Genomic DNA, 22,081 nt, shown 5'->3' with positions numbered 1-22,081 from the left:
CGAAGGAAAGTCCTTCGCTCGTTGTGTCTGATCAAAGGGGGCGTGCTGTCGATGTTGATTGACAGCACGCCCCCTTTGGTGGGCGTGCCGTGGGCGTGCCTCCCTGACGGGGGCGTTCCCAAGGGAACGCCTACCGTCAGAAGCCGGCCCACTGACATCACTAGTGATGTCAGTGGGAGTGATTTTTAGCTCTGATAGAGCCAAAATCACTCCGGGCCTTGCGGTTGAAAACCTCAACCGCAGGCTCCGGCTCGCAGTTTCGATGGTCGCGATGGTCACGACCATCGCGGCCATCAAACTGCACGCTCGTATAGACTGTGGGTGGTGACCCACAGCTATACGAGCGTCCAGGAGGACGCTCCAGAATTATGGAGGGCGGCCCTCATTCAGAGCATGCGCTCTGCTCAGAGCGTACGGCTCTGAATGAGGGCCTAAGTCAGGCTCCTGGATTCACTCTAGGATTCCCCAGTGAAGTGGACAATAGGGTGGCTGGATGTCATAATTCGACATCCCCTCCCCCCCTCATGTACCTCCCACCCTTTCCTGTCCTGTGGTATCTCCCAGGCCTATTTTTTTAATATTGGCAACTATACTTCAATGCACAGTGCTGCGCTACATGTCTGAGCTTTATAAATACAGGATAATGGCAGTTATTAGTTACATGGCAAAATCTACGACCACACACAAGTCCTTACTATGGGAACCAAGCCCCCATCTCTGTTATAGACAGAGGGCCTGATTCAGACCAGGACGCTATTTGCGGCTGCTCGCTGGCTTAAAGGGTCCGGCTATTTAAATCATGTGCTCGCACTGTGTCGCTTAAAGCCGCCCACTAAGTAATTGCGAGCGGCCGCACTATGCGCTCGCACCTGTATAAAGACGCCCCTTTGCCACTCGCAACACACGTCATCTCCGGCAGTTGTAGGATTAATCGGGAACATGGAGAGCCATCGGAGCTGCTCGCAGCGCTTGTGGTAGCCTTTTCCCACCACAACAATGCGAGCAGTTCTGGCTAAAATACAACCCAGTCCCGTGTGTAATGACGCTACTTTGCTAATTATGCACACCCATTAAGCGCACATCCACACCCCCATTTACAAGCACCTTCCCCTGTTACCACCCACAAACGGCACTATCTGTCACTCAAAATAGCGGCCCGACTGCGGGCTACGGGCGAGCACTTTCCCATCGCAATGACTGGTTCGCGCATTGCGACTCATCCGCATGCGCAGATTGCGAAAAATCGCTCAATGCGAGCAAGCGCAGCATAGCGTCCGGGTTTGAATCAGGCCCACAGTCCCAGCCTCAGTACACATGTGAGACATGGGGGAAGGGATTAGAGGTTCCCCACCACAGCACCCCCTTAAAACTGGGCACCCACTGACTGCAGCGGTGGTAAAGCGTTGAGCAATGCTGTCAATTAAGTTTCATATGACCTATAGAGAGAGTCGTTGTGCTGCTATTTTTGGTGTATTTTATTTTGATACTTCTCAGAGCACCAAGTTGCCTCATAGATCCCTCCTATCACTAATCGGGCATTGTGCGCCCACCTCTAGAATGAATCATTTCCAAACCAGTTTTTTTTTTTTTTTTAGTTAATTCAGAAAGCTTTGAATGTACGTACGCTGGAAAAGGAAATGTTACACTTATTTTTCTGTGGACACAGTTCAAGGATTCCTGCCTCGCTTAGTGTATAATAGGCACTCATCCCATACATGCGTGCTGATCACCAGTCACATGCAACACGTGACAGGCATGAATAGTGCAGGTCAGGAATGCTGCTTCATGTCTGCAAGGACAGTATCATCGCAGCAGCAGCACCAGACGCATCGCTCTCCAGTTCCCCATCAAGGCGTTCACTGGTTCTGTCCATAATAGTTACCGTCAGTTGTGATGTAACAGCGGAATGTCAGTGAGCTTCTGCAGACATTATATACTGAGTTGGAGGTACATCGGGGATGTTTCTAAGCCCTGGGGGGGTACCTGGGGTCTAAGAGGCTGAAGCAGGGTTGTCCGCAAGAGCTATGGAGGAACAATGAGAGATATGAAGGGGCTGTGAGAGGCATGGAGGGAGGGGTCAATGTGAGAGACCCCTGAACACTAATGCTTTCCGTTGCTTAGTGACCAGAGGAGATGGCTTATGTATTATGTAAGAAGACAAATGTGTCAGAAAAAAAAAAAAAAAAACCTGTTATTCCGATGTGTCAGGGTATTATCACGTCTAACAGGGTCAGCTCAGCAATACGTATCCTGCTGACTATCATAGAGGGTGTGATATGTCTTCTGCCTAACCAAATGCCAGCGAGTTCCTTTGCAAAATGTTCCACTTTTTGGACTCAAAGTTCTGTCTTTCTCTCCTGAATTGCCCCTCTTGTGTTTGTCACATAATAATATACAATGTATGATATTGGGACTCTTCAATGTCTAGTGTTAGCAGCTTACTGTATCACAAAACCTGCAAGTACAAGATTCAGGGGTCTATTTACTAAGCAGTGTTAGGAGACAGAGTGAAAAGTGATAAGGTACCAGCCAATCAGCTCCCAACTGTCATTTTTCAAACACAGCCTGTGAGATGACAGTTGGGAGCTGATTGGCTGGCACCTTATCACTTTTCACTCTGTCTCCTAACACTGCTTAGTAAATAGACCCCACAGTGTCACTTGGTACTAGTGTGAAATACTCGTATGACCATTTGGCACTTCCCTGGTTCTGTTAGATGAGGGAGAATGAGTAGGGGCAGTGGTGGCAGGCACTAGTGGTGGCTTGGGGCGAAAACCTAGCTTTGCCCACGTGCTTCTTCCCTCCTCAACATGTTCCTCCAGGTGTATCAGACTGCAAATCTACAAAGGTGCATATGCGTACGGCGTCTTATCTCTGAATGCGCAGAGCGATTTTATGTATTTTACACTATGCAAATCAGCGTAAGCCTCACTCTGCCTCAGCGCCCCAGGCTCATTGTTAAAACCAATTTGTATTAGTGTAATTGGATTAATAGCAACTTATTTGATGTACTTTAACACCAGCAGGCACAGTGGTTAGCATCGCTGCCTCCGGTTTCCTCCTACAGTCCGAAATCACACTGGTAGATTGGCTTCTGGTACAATGAGTCCCTGTTTGTGTACGTGTGGAGCTGGGAGTTTAGACTATAAGCTCTGGTGGTGCAGGGACTGTGCTGTACAGTATGGTGACACTAAGCAAGTAAACAGTAACAATAATATGTTTATACCATTGGCATATGCGTGGTAGATTTATTAAGAATATGGATATTGTTGCTGTTTTCCTTTATTATAATGTGCTATGCAAGGAACAAGATCATGATACAAATAAAGGACATTAAATGATGTAAAACAACATATAGATGATCTGCCCAAATGAGCTTACAATCTAATAGGTGTGGATTTGCTGCTAAGGCCCGTATTCAATTAGAGGCGAAAAGTGGGAAAGTTTCACCTGTCCGACTTTCCGCCTCCTTCGCCTGCTTCAGAGACGAAAATTTTTTCGTGCACGTCCCCGCTTTTCGCCCTATTCAATTCCTAAACACGTGAAAACGGAAAGCGGCGGATGCGGAACAGGTGGAAAGTACTGTCAGAATTGGGGAAATCATTCTGTATCCCAAATAAAGATGCACTAACATAGGGAATCAATGTAGATGTGTACTAATAGCCCTAATAAAAGTGTTTGGGGTACTTAAGTAGGTTAAATTGCTTCTTAAGAGCGTCTTTGCAAAAGTAGTGAAGAATGGCCTAAAGCTGTATTTTTTTGTGAAAATAAATAGTCCAGTAAAATTTGGGGTACTTGAAAATGGGCGCTAGCATATTTTTATGTCTGTAAAGTGAACTTTTTTAAAAAAGTGAAAAACCACCCTCATACATGCACCTGCAATCCCAAAAACACTTGAGCCCTCCATACAGCACCCCAAAAAGTCTATTTCGCTAGTTTTTATAGTTGCCCCCCCACTTTTAACTTTTTTGCCCCCAAAACGAAAGTACTTTTTTGGGGTGTTCTGAGGTCATTTTTTAACATTTTTTGTTGATTTGTCCTTTAGGGAGCTGTCCCAAGAGTCGTTTCCTCACGTTTGCACCCCAAAATAATGATTTTGCACTTTTTTTCTCCTCTTATTCATAGGAGATACTTATCTGCCTATTACAATGTATTGGCATTCCTCTTAGGCGAAATAGTCCTGGAATTGAATATGGCGATACTTTGAAAACAGGCAGAAAGTCCGAATCCGCGGAAACTTTTCTCCAAACGGCACTTTTCGCCTCTAATTGAATCCGGCCCTAAGTCTAAATATACTGTATTGCAGATAAGTACAAATGACATGGATCCAGTATCTGACAATGGATGGTTTCCAGTTCACCATGCAGCATATAAAAACCACCTTTATGTGGTGGAAGAAGTCATTGAGTCTTCAGGAAAGGAAAGCCTCGAGACCAAGACAGATGACTCTGTTCAAAACACACCATTGTTGTTGGCCATCAGAAGTGGTAGTCTGCCGATGGTGCTTTTATTGGTCAAGCTTGGTGCCGATGTTACATATCTGAACCGTCACAGGCAGGGAGTGATAGAGATTTCGGCTCTTTACGGTCATCTCGATCTCCTCAAATACTTTATTAGTCTGGACCATCAAAACTTAAATGTATATAAGAAACTTGTCACTATGCTGGACTGTGACACAGACGATGAGGTCCTTGGCGCTTGCTCATCCATTTCACAGTTGACCAGTCCGTCTAACGATGGGTCATGTTGCCATTTGAACAGCTTTGTAGATAAAGGTCTGGTATCTGGGTTGATTGAAGTGCTTTGCAAGAACTTGATTGACGATTTGAAGACCCCGGCCTTAAACTTACTGAAGTGTGTCCTGAGAGCTGAAAAGGCCAAGAGAAAGATGATAGAGAACAATGAGATTGAAGTGCTCTTGTCGCTGGTCTTCACCGGATCCAGACTGCTGCTTACCGACGTGATGGACTCAATATGCGAGCTAGCTACCGAGAAGGACTTTGCCGAGGAATTCTCAGCCACTCTCATACCAGCCTTCAGAAAAGTGGTTTCCAGCTTAGAACAGGAGGACCAAGAGGATATTATAAAACCAACTTTAAAAGCCTTGGGCGTACTGGCTGCTAGATCATCGGTGTTTAAGGACACTGTTGGGAAACAATCAGGTCTTCTTGCCATTGTGGTAAAACTTTTCCAGGTTTGTCAGCCCAAAGCCTTACTTCTTGTTTGGAGTGATGCGGTAGGAAGGATTGCGGAGGAGAACATAAGTAACCAGAATATTTTCCTGGAGGAGAACATCGGCTCATGCCTTCTTCAGATGTTAAAGTCCAAAACCAAAGAGGTCCAGATGTCTGCAGTAAAAACCATATACAGGTAATAATTCTGATACCGAAGTGTGCAAGGTTTTTGTTTCTTTCTTTCTTTAACCGTAGCTTACCTCTTGAGTTCAATCGTAGTGTCTTACCTACTTGACCGACCTGTCACCTCCAGGACTAGTTAAGCTCTGAGCAGACGGGATTCTTGCCACGTTTTCCGCAGCGTAAGCACAGACTATAAAGGTGTATGGCTCTATGAAGTGGGCGAGTCACTCCAGGAACACTGCCAGGGTGTTTAATAAAATATTTAAACTTTATTAACATTGTCTTTCGTCTGTCACAATAGCAGGTGCTGAATTCAGTGCACATCCCTTAGCATCACTCATGTGGGTTTTAAATTAACCCTCTTACAAACACAATGTATATTTGAAAAGCTTAGACCCTAAGGCTCATTTATATGAAAGAATAACCACCTTTGCTCAAAACCTTTATAAAAGAAAAAAGTTAGACTTGTGCCAGGCTGCTTATAATGCTGCACATTTTCCCTGCAGGAAACAAAAACACAAAACATAACTACACCGGTGGTTCCCAAACTTTCTGAGTTCGAGGCACCCCTAAGCCAAAATAATTACCGAGCAGTCCTGTTTTTTAAGTAGTTGGGTGAAAATAACATAATAAGTAGTTACGAAAGAAAGCAAAAAACAAAAGAGAAAAACTGCTATTCTTACACATTGCCCCTTCCGTCTCTCTCCCATTGCCCCCTCCGTCTCTCTCCCATTGACCCCTGTCTCTCTCACTTTGCCCCTTCCGTCTCTCTCCCATTGCCCCCTCCGTCTCTCTCCCATTGACCCCTGTCTCTCTCACTTTGCCCCCTCCGTGTCTCTCCCTTTGCCCCCTCCATGTCTCTACCATTGCCCCTCCATGTCTCTTCCTTTGACCCCCATGTTTCTTCTTTTGACCCCCCATGACTCTCCATGTGTTCCCTCCATTTCTCTCCCTTTGCCCCCTCCATGTCTCTCCCTTTGCCCCCTCCATGTCTCTCCCTTTGACTCCTCCATGTCTCTTTATTTGTCCCCTCCATGTCTCCCTTTGCTCCCCTCCATGTCTCTCCATTTGCCTCTTCCATGACTATTTCTTTGCCCCTCCATGTCTCTCCCTTTGACCGTTCTGTCTCTCCCTTTGCCCCTTCCATGTCTTTCCATTTTCCCCCTCCATATTTCTTCCTTTGTCCCTTCCATATCTCTACATTTGCCCCCTCCATGTCTCTCCCTTTGCCCTCTCCATGTCTCTCCCTTTGCCCCCTCCATGTCTTTCCCTTTGCCCCCTCCATGTCTCTCCCTTTGCCCCCTCCATGTCTTTCCCTTTGCCCCCTCCTTGTCTCTCCCTTTGCCCCCTCCATATTTCTCCCTTTTCCCCCTCCATGTCTCTCCTTTTGCCCCTTCCATGTCTCTCCCTTTACCCCCTCCATGTCTCTCCCTTTTCCCCCTCCATGTCTCTCCTTTACCCCCTCCATGTCTCTCCCTTTACCCCTTGATATCTCTCCCTTTGACCCCTCCATGTCTCTCCCTTTGCCCCCTCCATGTCTCTCCCTTTGACACTTCCATGTCTCTCCCTATTCCCCCTCCATGTCTCTCCCTTTACCCCTTGATATCTCTCCCTTTGACCCCTCCATCTCTCCCTTTGCCCCCTCCATGTCTCTCCCTTTGCCCCCTCCATGTCTCTCCCTTTGCCCCCTCCATGTCTCTCCCTTTACCCCCTCCATGTCTCTCCCTTTACCCCTTGATATCTCTCCCTTTGACCCCTCCATGTCTCTCCCTTTGCCCCCTCCATGTCTCTCCCTTTACCCAATCCATGTCTCTCCCTTTTCCCCCTCCATGTCTCTCCCTTTACCCCCTCCATGTCCCTTACTTATCTTTAGTTGTGATCGCCAGCACTGTTCTGCAGCATCGCTTCTCAGATCAAATCAGACACTTCTTATCTGATCTTCCACAACACACGGCATTGTAGGACCCCATTCTGCAACAGGCAGCCTCAGGATTCACTGTCTGTTGCTTTACAGTTCGGGGGCAGCGCTGTTACTGTAAAGCAACAGGCAGTGAGTCCTGAGGGTCATTGCAACCACCCCCTCCCCACACACTGCTACGCTCCACTTCACGCCGCCAACCCCTCTCCCACCTGTGCATTAAAAAAAAGTTATAAAAAGAATACACTAGCCAGCATCTTTAGGCCACTGGCCGCCGCACACCACAGTGACAGCGCCACAAGGCCACGGCTCACTGTTTGGGAACCACTGCCGTAAAAAATGAGCCTGATTCAGAGCTGTAAGCAAAACCAACAACTTTGATGGTTGCCGATCGGCACATGCGCAGGATCTGTACAGCGCATGTGCGTGTCTGTGACAATGGTCGTAGTGCTAACAAATGGATTTCTACAGATGTGTCCACATACATCTATCCTCCATGCGCTACAAGTCGCGCCACACATAACACGGGAGCTCTGTGTGCCTTGGTAGAGCTGAGCGTCTTTCATGCAATGTTTTACCTTCCAATGCATCTTATTCACACAGTGATGTGAATAGATAGCACAAGCAGCTTCTGCTGATTAAAATGATATGCAGCATGCCTATGTTCTCTGTGTGTCTGCGGGTCTATCTGCATGTGAAATGCTACGTTACAGTGTCAGCGGCTATAACACTGTAACGTAGCGTTTCGCATGTAGATAGACCCGCAGTCTCACACAGAACATAGGCATGCCGCATATCATTTTAATCAGCAGAAGCTGCTTGTGCTAACTATTTGCATCACTGTGTGAATAAGACGCATTTGAACGTAAAAAGTCGCACAAAAAGACGCTCGGCGCTACCGAGTCACGACACTGCATGGAGCGATTAGAAGGGCTGTTTAACGCGCAAGGAGGCTAGATGTATGAGGACTCATCTGTAAATAGTAAGGAATCAAATGCTGTTATTGTATCTTATTTTATATTAATTAGTAAAAAAATTGGATAATTTAAACCTCGGTCCTTATATTTTGTAGAGTTTATTATGTTAAGATAGATGTTATTGGTGCGTCCGGTAGAGAACCGATGGTGCTTCTAAAGATGCAACATGATGGATTTGCACCGCAGCAAGATACTAGTAAGATACTACTTAACATTTAACTAGCACCTTCTAGAAGATAATAGCTAGAATCTGATTGGTTGCTATGGGCAACATCTCTTCTAAAACTCACTTCTAAAAACTCTCACTTTACTAAATTTACCCCTAGATGTCTGAGTATTGAAGAAATCTCCTGCTGCATTTGAATAAAGATACAGTTGCGGCAGGGTCCTCGTGCAGCTCAGAATCAAGCCCAATGTGTGGAAGCCCTTACAAATATAGGGCCTGATTCAGAGCCGGACGCAATTAGCGGTCGCTCGTCCAGAAAATAGGGGTGGCTATTCAAATGAACCGTTCGCTCTTTGCGGTCTGTTCACGCCTCTAGGTCTGAACGAGCGAACAAAACTTGCGGTCGTTTTTTGAAAAATACGCCCCCTGGCCGCTCGCATCCTACGTCATGTCCGCTATTTATTAGATTAATCGAGTACATCGACCAGGGTATGAACTGCTCGCTATTCTTGGGGTTGGTTTTTGCTACCACAATTTTGCGAGCAGTTCTGGCTATAAAATAACCCAGTGACGTGGTCAATGACGCTGCTGTTTTAATTATGCACACCCATAAAACGCTCGTTTTGACCTTTAAGCACGCCTGCGTTCGGATCTCCACTCCCCGTTTTCAAGCACCTTCCCACGTTACCACCCACATACGCCTCATTCTGTCACTCAAATTATCAGGCATTCGCTATTTTGCGAGCACATGAATTTCGACCGCACTGACTGGTTCGCGCATGCGTATAACGATCCGTACGCATGCGCAGTTGGGCAAACATCGCTCTGAGCGAACGAGCGGCCGCTTACGAGCGGCTCTGAATCAGGCCCATAATACTGAACAATACAAGAAATAATTTTTGTATATTTGCAGTTTTCCTTTTTTTTACATAGAAAACAGTTATATTTCAGCATTTACAGGGTAGAGTAGGTAAAGTCACAAACAGATAGAGGATCGGTGACCCATCTGATTATTTCCTAGACTTGTAGAAGGAAATTCTCATGCACAGAAGAGGATAATAGAGTCGAAAAGCTTCTCTCCCCTCGTACACCTGCTTAAAAGAAGCAAATCGCAGCTCACACAGGAAACCGTTGGCACAGCAGTGTGGGTCCTGGCTGGATCGGATACAGAGACCCAGAGAACGGTGGCAGCCAGAATAGGTCGGTATCAGGTGACCGATTTGTCTGTAGAACTTGTATTTGTCTCATTGCTGGGCGCCAAGGGTCTGAGTATTACATTTCTGCTCCAAGAATGGGGTATTAAGTACAGAATTGCAATAAGAAGAACTTTGAGCTTCTCTGTGGTGTCACCTGTCACGTAGTGTAAGAATTACAAAACACTTACAGTAATTACATATACTTGTAATGTTGGCGTCAGAGATATGCAGTACATTGTTTTCATTGTTATCTTTTAAATAGCAGTGAATTGTATGAACATATGTACTACATGGAGAAAATAAGCTGTTATCTAATTTAGTGATAAGTATTGGTAGAAACCTCTGTAATTGCCCTTATCAGAGATAATGATCCTTCTGCTATATAACTCTTATGGGTCACATATATCAGCAATCAATTGGGACAATTCCCCATTTTGCTGATGATTGTGTAAAAATATCTGCAATGTTTGGGGTTCACCGTTGCCGATCCTGACCAAAAAGTGATCAGAATCAGTCATTCAGGTTGTCCAATATGTTGGATTTCACCGACCAATCGGGGCTATAGACTGCTAGTGTATAGTAATGATCAGCCAATTTGCCGACCATTATTAATAATATGATGGTCCTTTCATGATTGGCAAATCTGTTATTTATTGTATGGGTGGTCAAACCATTGATGGTCATCCTTTGCATAGTTGGTAGTCATCGATGTCTACTTGCTATTTTGCCATTGATGGTTCCTATTGGTTTCTTTGCAACTGAGCATAGATCTATGCAATGTAAAGAGAAGGGGGAGAATGGGCTAATGGGGCAGGAGTGGCAGGGATAGGGCATCCGCCACATCTTATGGGCTGGCACACTCTACACTGTACTACTCTTGTAGACTCATATATCCAGCAACCACGGACGTGCAGTCAGGGGAGGCAGAGTCATATTCCTAAGAGTTGATATAAAAATGATTAGAATAATACAAATAAGATATTAACACTCACCAGCTTTGTGGAGCTCCCTGGGACTGCAGGGAGATGAGGCAGCAGCAGCTCAGCCTCGCTTCTGTATAGTCAGGCACTGCTTGCAGAGCTGGGGGCGGGGTCACACCACAGGCAGTAAGCTGCACAGAAAGAGATCTAATAGAGGCATGCCTCTGAGCATGGGGGGTGTGCCCTTGAGCACTGATGGACACCTTGGATGTGTCATGTGACCAGGAAGTGCACTGCGGTGTTTAGAGAAATAGCTCAATCAGCAGCAGCAAGAGAAGACACAGTGATGCAGGTAGGAGAATAAATGGACACTCTAGCTTAGTGTAGTGAGGGGAGGGTTACAGTGAGGAGGGGGTGAGACAGGCTTCCAGCACTCAGACCCATCTCCATGTGTGCCTCACCATCACTGCCAGCAACAGCTAGCAGTTATGGCCAGAAAATCATCATATTGTTTTCCCAGGTATAACTTTGCTGGTTGAGTTTCTCTCCTCCCCGTCTTACGTACTAAATCTGATTGGAGCCAGAGGTCTGACCGTTCTAGTACAAGGACCCTACAACCTGAGGAATGCTGTGATGTCCGCTAATGGAGCCCTCCATCTTGTACGCCTCCTGAGAGGTCACCGGGAGGATGTGGTGCTGGGTGCAATCCAAGCTCTTCAGCACATCTGTCTGGGAGTCGGTATGTGAACTCCATATAATAAGTGTTTATTTGTGATGTACTGAATGCACCAATTCTCCTCACAGTAACAAATGTAGGGACATCATAGAACACAGCCTTATACTGGAGGTTATTCACAAGTACAAATGTGTAGCAACCACTCAAAGATTTGGGGGCGGATATATTATTTGCAGGCTGCCCCCAAAAATAGCGATCCCTTATCACCGCAATTTGCAGCCATAAGGAATCTTTATTTGCTAGGACATACCATTCGTGAGTAACCGGGACAGGAGCCCATCCCGGCGATTACCAAGAAGTAGTGTGACCGCATTGCCCTGTCAACTGCGCTACGGACCTGCAAAAAAACCTGCAAAGGGAAGCTCATAGGCGATTCTAGGCTAACGCTATGAGAAATGGTGTCAGCAGCACGGGCCAAGCACTGGAAGGCATTGCATGCCGGAGCTTTGTACATTTGGTAGCGCATCAGCCCCCATAGAGACCTATCAGGGCGGCGGCTGATGCAGGAAACGGAGGGATAGCAGCAGATATTATTATCATTTATATGGCGCCACAAGTGTTCCGCAGCGACTTACAAAATATATAAACAATTATGTGACCAAAGACCTATAGTATAATACAATAGAATACAGGACCAGGACATGGATAATATACATTGCTACATTAGCAACCACAACACCCACATAAGCAGCCGAGCATAAGCCACCAAGTGTTAGGTGCCCTAGTGGGGAGTAAGAAGTAGATGAAAGTAAAGTAGGGAGAAGCACAAGAGGGTAGAGGGCCCTGCTCCTAAGAGCTTACATTCTAAAGGGGAAGGGCAGACAAAAAGGGGGGATGACACAGAGTGGTAGATGGGGAGGAAGGAGCATATAGCAGCAAGTTAGGATGAGAGCTGAAAGGCTTTAATGAAGTAGTGGGTCTTGAGAGCCCGTTTGAATGGGAAGCCGACTGCCTATATACCGGCAGCTAGCTTCCCGACTGTCTTATCTCGGCATGGGTGAAATGCCGGTTGTCTAGATGTAGACGCCAGCATTTCCCCGACGCCGGGAGACCGGCGCCCGGCATCACGATCGTAGTGATGCCGGGCGCCGCGGGGGGGGAGGGTTAGGTTTAGGGCTTCCGGGGGGGACTTAGGGTTAGGCACCCCCCCGGGAGGGTTAGGCTAGGGGGAGGGAGGGTTAGGCACCCCCGGGGGGGACTTAGGTTTAGGTAGCGGGGAAGGGGGTGGTTAGGGTTAGGCACTTAGAGGGGGGATTAGGGTTAGGCACTTGGGGGGAAGTTAGGGTTAGGCACACCTAAGGAGGGTTAGGGTTAGGGGGGTTAGGTTAGTGGATACTTACCTATCCACGATCGGGATTTCCAGCGCTGTCGGGCTTCCGCTGCGTCGCACTCTGCTCCTGTCGGGCTGCCGCTGACGGGAGCATTATTTCATACCCATTCCGTTTGAATGATTGTAGAGAGGTATTGGAAATATCTACTGCAGTCCCTCATTGTTATGTCTTAGGGATATTGCGGGTATCCCCCGAAAAAGTATGTATTCAGGGAATCTGCTGCAAATATACTGTGATACATAGGCCCCTAAGTGTCATTGTCTACCATACACCATACTGATCAAGTCTTAGTGGCCTGTTTATCTCAGTATTTGTAGCATATACCCTGAACACATGCATTTTCAGGGGATACCCGCAAATATTAAGTATCACCCGAATGTAACCTGGAGGAGCAGTCCCCCCATTACTGACAGCAGCCGCAGCCCATATCGGTTTCTATGGGTACTGACCATAGGCGTGCGCAGACTCCGGCACAGGGGGTGCCCCTCCACCAGGTCATGGACAACCCCATCCACACCTCTCAATGGGACATAGACTTCTCGATGGATGGCCAGGTGAATCCAAGTGAGAAATGTATGCCCCGGTGTGAGGGGGGGGGGTAGTCCATGACCCGGCAGAGGGGGAACCTCCTGTGCCAGTACTTGCGCACGCCTATGGTGCTGACACAGAATCAGGCACTATATATGTAAGCTAGGAAGGAGGCAGAGGGTCAGGTGCCAGGCACGGTCTGCAATGACTTGCATCGGCACATGCGCAGTGTGCTGATAATGGCGAGAGGCGCCCACTTGTGGACTTGTGTCCGGCTCAGGTACAGGTGCTATATATGTAAGCTAGGAAGGAGGCAGAGGGTCAGGTGCCAGGCACGGTCTGTGATGACTTTCACCAGCGCAGTGTGCTGATAATGGCGAGAGGCGCCCACTTGTGGACTTGTGTCCGGCTCAGGTACAGTTGGTAGATATGTAAGCTAGGAAGGAGGCAGAGGGTCAGGTGCCAGGCACGGTCTGCGATGACTTTCACCAGCGCAGTGTGCTGATAATGGCGAGAGGCGCCCACTTGTGGACTTGTGTCCGGCTCAGGTACAGGTGCTATATATGTAAGCTAGGAAGGAGGCAGAGGGTCAGGTGCCAGGCACGGTCTGCGATGACTTTCACCAGCGCAGTGTGCTGATAATGGCGAGAGGCGCCCACTTGTGGACTTGTGTCCGGCTCAGGTACAGGTGCTATATATGTAAGCTAGGAAGGAGGCAGAGGGTCAGGTGTCAGGCACGGTCTGCGATGACTTTCACCAGCGCAGTGTGCTGATAATGGCGAGAGGCGCCCACTTGTGGACTTGTGTCCGGCTCAGGTACAGGTGCTATATATGTAAGCTAGGAAGGAGGCAGAGGGTCAGGTGCCAGGCACGGTCTGCGATGACTTTCACCAGCGCAGTGTGCTGATAATGGCGAGAGGCGCCCACTTGTGGACTTGTGTCCGGCTCAGGTACAGTTGGTAGATATGTAAGCTAGGAAGGAGGCAGAGGGTCAGGTGCCAGGCACGGTCTGTGATGACTTTCACCAGCGCAGTGTGCTGATAATGGCGAGAGGCGCCCACTTGTGGACTTGTGTCCGGCTCAGGTACAGGTGCTATATATGTAAGCTAGGAAGGAGGCAGAGGGTCAGGTGCCAGGCACGGTCTGCGATGACTTTCACCAGCGCTGTCTGCTGATAATGGCGAGAGGCGCCCACTTGTGGACTTGTGTCCGGCTCAGGTACAGGTGCTATATATGTAAGCTAGGAAGGAGGCAGAGGGTCAGGTGCCAGGCACGGTCTACGATGACTTTCACCAGCGCAGTGTGCTGATAATGGCGAGAGGCGCCCACTTGTGGACTTGTGTCCGGCTCAGGTACAGGTGCTATATATGTAAGCTAGGAAGGAGGCAGAGGGTCAGGTGCCAGGCACGGTCTGCGATGACTTTCACCAGCGCAGTGTGCTGATAATGGCGAGAGGCGCCCACTTGTGGACTTGTGTCCGGCTCAGGTACAGTTGGTAGATATGTAAGCTAGGAAGGAGGCAGAGGGTCAGGTGTCAGGCACGGTCTGCGATGACTTCCACCAGCGCAGTGTGCTGATAATGGCGAGAGGCGCCCACTTGTGGACTTGTGTCCGGCTCAGGTACAGTTGGTAGATATGTAAGCTAGGAAGGAGACAGAGGGTCAGGTGCCAGGCACGGTCTGTGATGACTTTCACCAGCGCAGTGTGCTGATAATGGCGAGAGGCGCCCACTTGTGGACTTGTGTCCGGCTCAGGTACAGGTGCTAGATATGTAAGTTAGGAAGGAGGCAGAGGGTCAGGTGCCAGGCACGGTCTACGATGACTTTCACCAGCGCAGTGTGCTGATAATGGCGAGAGGCGCCCACTTGTGGACTTGTGTCCGGCTCAGGTACAGTTGGTAGATATGTAAGCTAGGAAGGAGGCAGAGGGTCAGGTGTCAGGCACGGTCTGCGATGACTTTCACCAGCGCAGTGTGCTGATAATGGCGAGAGGCGCCCACTTGTGGACTTGTGTCCGGCTCAGGTACAGGTGCTATATATGTAAGCTAGGAAGGAGGCAGAGGGTCAGGTGCCAGTGAAATGTTTCCAGCGCACTTTCAGCTGCTGTGTGTGATACGCGATTGGCTGCCGGCCAGTATTTGTGTACAATCCTCTTGTTTGCATACTTGTCCCTTTATTGCATTGTGAGTGTGTGACTGATGCTGTTTACACTCACAAAGCTGAGCTTTATTAATGGGAATCTATCAACGGACACTGTTACTGTGTCACAACTCCTTAATGTATAACGTTATGTCGTTAGATTGTAAGCTCTCATGAGCAGAGCCGGCCTGTCCGCCTGTGATCTTGCCTGCTCCCACCTCGGCCACCTGTGGGGATTGGAGGAATTGGGGGGGGGGGACACTACAAATGAGTAGTAACCTGGACTATACATGAACAATTAAGGGCATATGTATCAATTATTGTGTTTTAGACCTGATAATTGTAATTTCTTATCGCTGCTATTCGCGTCATCAATAAATTATGTACCGCCCGAATGTATCAATAATCACATCTAGGGACAGAGGCTCCTTGTCATGTGTAAAGCTGGGTACACACTAGACGATATGTCGCCCAATCCGGCCATATCCTCCACATCGGCCACCGTGTACCCATTATGTCGCTGACGATGCGCGCTCGCCAGTGACATCCCACGTCGGACCTGCATGCCGATCCGACGGGCGACACCGTTAGCGGGGGGCCATGCGGCCGAATGCAGCATGGCCCCCCGACTTCGTTTCGTCGCTGCCGGCATCTGCAAGTGTGTATGCACTTGCTGATGCCGGCAACCCCGCGGTTACTTCACTTCTATATCGGGATCCCGCAGCGCATGTGCAGTCCGCTGTACCCTCTTCTGGAAATTTTTGGGAAATGGAGCCCATAGGACACAGCGGCTAACGCCATCTTTATTCTGGGGCTTGGTAAAGCTGTACTGAAAATACTCCAAAAAAAAAGTGGATTTGAAAGTGACTTAGTGATAGGAGACACAACCCCCGCAGCAGCACGCCTACAGTACATACTCCTCAGTGCTATATATACGCAACCGAATATCTGATATCTTTTTAGGTTTTATGCCACATGCCAAAAACCAGAGCGCCGTGGCTACGTCTCACGGGCTGAAGTTCCTGGTAGCGCTAATGAGACACGCTCAGTCTGAGCGCATACAGGTAGAGGCGGCGCTGACAATCGCAGCATCCGTTCTAGGTAAGGTCTCTAAGGACACAACCTTCATATGATAGAGCATTTCTGAAGTTTTGCTCCGTACATGTAAAGACAATCAGACCAATACCATTGTAACCACAGGCAGTCCTTGTCTAGTTTGGGACATTTCATATATATACAGTATATGAGGCACATCTAATTTAGGGGACTATTTATCATTACTGTGAAATATCCCCCCATTAATTATAAACCCTCCCCCTCCACCCCAGCATGGTTTTACCAAGGTGCATAGTTACTTGTTTGTTTGACTTTGTTCCCAACTGGGAATCAGCGCCCGTGTCCTCTGAAACTACAGAGCAGCAAACACCATCTACAGTCTGACGTAAATACATCTGACTGTAGTCCCTATTGAGAATTAGAGGGACTGTGGTCTGCAGCATTATTCATCCTAAGGCCGGGATGTACTAAAAGGGAAAATGCAGTAAAACCCCTGAAATTTTACCGCATTTTCCATATGTACTAAGCACCAGAATGCAAAGCATTCAGGGCCTGATTCAGAGTTGGGAATAGAGTGAGAATTAGCACTTAACTGTGTACCTGGACAAACCATGTTGCAATGCAAGGGGTGTAAATACATATTTTTTATTTTTTTTGCATGTAGGGTAAATACTGACTGCTTTTACATGTAGCCCACAAATACTGCAAAGCTTTATTATTACTCTACATTTTAGATGTCAGTTTGGAAACTCCTCCCAAATCTAAATCTCTCTGCACATTTTAAATCTGCTCCACCTGCAGTGCAGCATGGTGTCACCAAGATGATCAGTTGAGAGAGATATCTCACTCTATTCCCAAGTCTGAATCAGGCCCTCAGTCCCCACCAGAATGTCAACATGGTCTGAATGTCGACATTTCCAAACTTGGACATAATGTTGATATTGTGAATATAGAATGTAAATATTTGTACTCGTATTTTTAAACGCGGATCTGAGTCTCTTGTGTTTGTGCGAGTTGGCTGCAGCATGTAATTACCATCTTCTGTACATTGAACAGGGCATAGTGGAAACCTGGAGCTGCTTGGCAGGAACTCAGAGTTCAGGTACGGGCACATCCTCCTCTTGTTGCATTCGTCCAATGAAGAGGTTCGTCTGACCGCAGGATCCGCCCTGGCCACCTTCGCCTTCAACAGCACAAGCCAGCAATCGGAAATTGCCCAGCGTGGAGGAGTGACATGGGGTGACTTTGGCCCATTCCTACAATCCGCCAATCAGAATCACAGGGCTCTTGCGGCATTTCAGGTACAGGAGATAAGCACCGGAATATCACCGGTGTGTTTTGTCCCACGGTCCTACCTGAACACTTGTTAGAGCTGATGATTTTTTTCGGGGCTGCAGAGCGCCTGTATCACTGCAGAAAGGGGAATGAAGGGAGAGTCTAATAAATCCTGTAGACTAACCTACACAGATCCCATGTCACAAAAGTCTGTGCACCCCTGGTGTAAAGCACAATTAGGGGTAAATTTACTACAGTGAGAGTTTTCAGAAGTTAGTTTTAAAAGTGATGTTGCCCATAGCAACCAATCAGACTCTAGCTATTATCTTCTAGAAGATGCTAGTTAAATGTTAAGTAGAATCTGATTGGTTGCTATGGGCAACATCACTTTTAATGCTCACTTCTAAAAACTCTCACTTTAGTACATTTACCCCCTAGTCTGAGTGATTGGGCTGCAGTATCTGTACAACACAGAAATGCTTTGTATAGATTGGCAAGTCCACACTGATCAATCCATGTCTGGATGAAAGTAACTGACTTGCAATGCTTTGCTTCTTGCGATTTTTGCCTCATTAATCAGCCTTCTAGATATGGGCAGGAATCTGTGATGTGTGTTTGCTGTTTAAAACGGAATCGGTATGATTTACCGCCGGACCCATGCCCGGCGGTTGGAATCCCGACAGCGGCATCCCAGCAGAGGAGGAAATCCTGATCGTCCAAGGTAAGTATTCTCTAATCTAATTCTACCCCCTAACCCTCCCTTAGGGGGGTGCCTAACCTTAACCTTCCACCCAGTGCCTAACCCTCCCGGGGGGGTGCCTAACCCTAAGTCCCCCCCGGGTACCCTAAACCTAACCCTCCCCTCCCTCCCGGCTATCCGCGCTCGGTGCCCGGCATCCCTTCAATTGGGATGCCGGGCGCCTGTCTCCCAGCATCGGTAAAATGACAGGCATCTAGATTTAGACGCCTGTCATTTAACCCTCGCCGGAATTAAGCAGTCGGGAAGCCGGCTGTCGGGATTAGGTCCGCCGGCTTCCCGACTGCATACCTTTAGGACAGAGAGGGGAGGACACACCCACATGTAACAATGATGTACAAGAAAGTCAGATTACGGTAGGGTTCACCTCCCCCTCGGCCTGATACAGAGGGGAAAGCTAAGCAGTAGCAGCTGCAACTCCTGCCGCAGCTGCACCATCGGACTTCTGGGCAAGTCTGATGGTATTTGGCTGCCAGTGTCACTGAAGCTGCATCTTCCTACGCACCCCCCTGTTACTGCACAGGGACGCCTATCGGAACTGCATGGATCTGAATCTGACGGCGATAACCATCTTCTCCAACGTCATCGTCTGGGACGTATGCACATAAGTGAAACATTGGGTGCTTGCGCCCTATGTTTTACTTGCGTCTAACTCTGAATCAGGCCCTCTGTTCATATAACTCAGTGAATGTGGTGCATTAACGCCATACTGACCCCACATACGGCAATGAGAGTAGATGCAGTTGGCTTCGGGAATATTGATCCTCAGGCTGCAGTACTGTCTCGGTTCCCTCTGCAATAAGTGGGCAAGCCATGACAAATTAATTTAACATGTATTGTTCTACATATTTAAAAGGGGATACGTTCAGTATCCCGACATGCGGGGTGCTGGAGCTTAGACAACCGGCAGCATCCCGAAGGTCAGTAGCGGGCTTAGGGGGAGGGTTAGGGGTTATTGTTAGGCACTATAGGGAGGGTTAGGGGTTATTGTTAGGCACTATGGGGACGGTTAGGGCTAGGCACCGGGCAGGGTGAGGTTAGGTTTAGGCACTAGTGGGGGGATATTAGGGTTAGGCAGCAGGGGGGGAGGGTTAGGGGTTAGGATACTCACCTCTCCACATCGGGATTATAACCTGGTCAGGATGGCGGCTTTGGGATCCCAAGCACCGGCATCCTTTACACAACCCATATGAAAGATATGTACTAGATATACACATCTGGGCTTTATGGCTGAGAATAATGTAAGTGTCCCTTTAATTCAGCATGAACATTCTGAAAAGTCACCAGTCACCTCCTTATGAAGCTTCATAGCCCTTTACATCCATAGCAACAAAGGCTGTGTATCCTGCTGACCTATAGAAACAAACATAATATCACCGCTATATCTATCTCTAGGATCAACGGGCCGGAGAGCAAAGGAGAAGGGAGATTAATGGTGTAAATGTCACGGTCTGTTTAGCGCTTTATCCATTGAGCTCATAAAATGCACAACCCTGTGAGATTGGTTCACTTTCTGTATTATTTCCTTTAATAGGATTGTACAGCTAAATACACACATCATGGGATGGGAGGGGGGGGGGGGGGTATTGCTTCAATACAAATAGTTCTCTATAAAGAAAATAAAACTTTGTAGCATAAAGGTGCTGATCAATTAATCTCAAGGCCCAATAGGAACCTGGTGCAATGAGACCCCGTTGGATTTTGCCTCAGTAATGTTATTCGTTCCATCTGGCTTCTGGTGTAAGTGATGGGAGAGTGATAGGAAAAAACATTCTACATAGTTGTCCCAGCATTGGAATACGTTATGGTAAAACCTATGAGGTCTCCTGCAGATGGGCACCATGACTGCCTTCTCTATAATCATTAAATAATACTTTGTTATGTCTGATGTGGCTTTAATGTTTTTCCTTTGTCTGGTTTGCTGTAAAAATTTTACAATTTTATCAGCTTAATATAAAAAGTACTTTATTCAAAAATAAAATACTTTGTGGAATAAAAAAAAAAAATGTTGTTTCACTGTTATATACTGTACGTTCTCATGTTCCCCATGAGAAAATCATCACAACATAGGCACCGATACAGAAGCACTCCAGATGGTCTCAGCCACGGCAACATATCGGGAAGCCATTCCTGGTTTTGCCACCAACCATAAAGTACTGTACTGTACCAGTAACGTGTGTTTCTATGTATGTGTCACGTATGTATCTTTCTTCCAGCTGGTGGTGTTGGCGCATATAATTTCTGATAAGGATCCATCCTGCACCTGCGCTATTGGTATTCAAACTCTGAACGGTTTGCTGGAAACCGCGCAGTCTAACGACACACTGGCACTGGCCGCGGATTGTGTAGCCAGATTAACCCATGCCAGGACAGGTAACCCACATCCGCTCACTGGATCACTGATTAACAAAAATAGAAGCTGCCACACCAGAGACAACCACTGGTCCGACAATGAAGTAGGCGGAGTCAGGGGGAGATGTATCAAATCTTTCTAAAGGGGACAAGTACAGACGTTCCCCATAGCAACCAATGAACTCCTAGCTATCATCCATTGCATCCTATAAAATAATAGGTACTGTAGAAGCTATGGGCAACTTCTCCACTTATACACTTTTATGTCTCCCTCCAAATCGCTATATAGGTCTCCTGATTGGATGAGTAATAGGGACCAGTGAGTGACATCATCTGTAGCTCCACCTTATGAAAGGCTCCGGTCTGCCATCGTAAGGATTTCCAGGGCAGCAGCAGTAGGTGAAGAATTCAGGTTCAGAAACAGGAGGAGTTCCACTGCTGTTGTTAGTTAATATATCTATATATTATATATATGGAGGTTCTCAGAGAAGCTGGGGGCCACTTAATATACCTTATAGGACACCATCTGTTTCTCACCTCCTCCACTTCTCACAATAGGCCCTTGATCATTTTCAGCATCAGGGTCATGTGACCCATACACCGGTCCTGAGCCTATTCTCTATGTCATTATACCAGTGTCCAGCCCACAAGCATATAGCTCTGTTGTGTCCCAGGATAGCTGGTTTAGAATGACACTGGATACGACTGTTGATAGTGTGAGTCTCTTTTTACAATAATGCATATCTTCCAAGTGCCCCAATTTATGTGTGAGAGTCCCAATTTGCCGGGAAGAGCAGGATATTCTAGGGGAAGGGAATGGGGGTTTGTGGCAGTGTCCTCAGTTTATCCTCCTTCCTGGCTTTGCGACAGTGTTGTGAGGAATGTTATTGTAGTATCAGGCCAGAGGATTAATGTGTCCAGCGTCAGTTATCCTGTTACTTCCACAATAATAGCCAGTGGCTTGTGTGATTCCACCTTTAATATTATTATAGCCTGTCGCTTATGTGACTCCACCTTTAATATTATTATAGACAGTGGCTTGTGTGACTCCACCTTTAATATTATTATAGCCAGTGGCTTGTGTGACTCCACCTTTAATATTATTATAGCCAGTGGCTTGTGTGACTCCATTATTATTATTATTATTATTATTATTATAGCCAGTGGCTTGTGTGACTCCACCTTTAATATTATTATAGCCAGTGGCTTGTGTGACTCCATTATTATTATTATTATAGCCAGTGGCTTGTGTGACTCTACTATTATTATTACAGACAGTGGCTTGTGTGACTCCACCTTTAATATTATTATAGCCAGTGGCTTGTGTGACTTCACTATTATTATTATTATTATTATTATAGCCAGTGGCTTATG

The 22,081-nt window shown here is 47.2% G+C and overlaps 1 protein-coding gene across 2 annotated transcripts in view; it reads left to right on the top strand.

Moving 5' to 3' along the window:
- The first annotated feature begins 4,271 nt into the window (after window positions 1–4,271).
- Window positions 4,272–22,081, top strand: part of LOC148518977 (uncharacterized) — a 30,877-nt gene continuing 13,067 nt past the window's right edge. For both annotated transcript variants that reach the window (XM_088476784.1, XM_088476785.1), the window contains exons 1-6: window positions 4,272–5,370; window positions 9,440–9,618; window positions 11,055–11,273; window positions 16,231–16,368; window positions 17,380–17,624; window positions 20,572–20,728. In XM_088476784.1, coding sequence (XP_088332910.1) covers window positions 4,322–5,370; window positions 9,440–9,618; window positions 11,055–11,273; window positions 16,231–16,368; window positions 17,380–17,624; window positions 20,572–20,728 — 1,987 coding nt within the window. In that variant the 5' untranslated portion in view covers window positions 4,272–4,321. The remainder of the gene's footprint in view (window positions 5,371–9,439; window positions 9,619–11,054; window positions 11,274–16,230; window positions 16,369–17,379; window positions 17,625–20,571; window positions 20,729–22,081) is intronic.

Source organism: Taudactylus pleione, unplaced genomic scaffold (assembly GCF_031769625.1).
Source record: "Taudactylus pleione unplaced genomic scaffold, aTauple2 ptg000194l, whole genome shotgun sequence".
Taxonomy (NCBI): domain Eukaryota; kingdom Metazoa; phylum Chordata; class Amphibia; order Anura; family Myobatrachidae; genus Taudactylus; species Taudactylus pleione.
The sequence above is the reverse complement of the archived record's forward strand: the minus strand, read 5'-3'. Positions and strand labels throughout refer to the sequence as shown.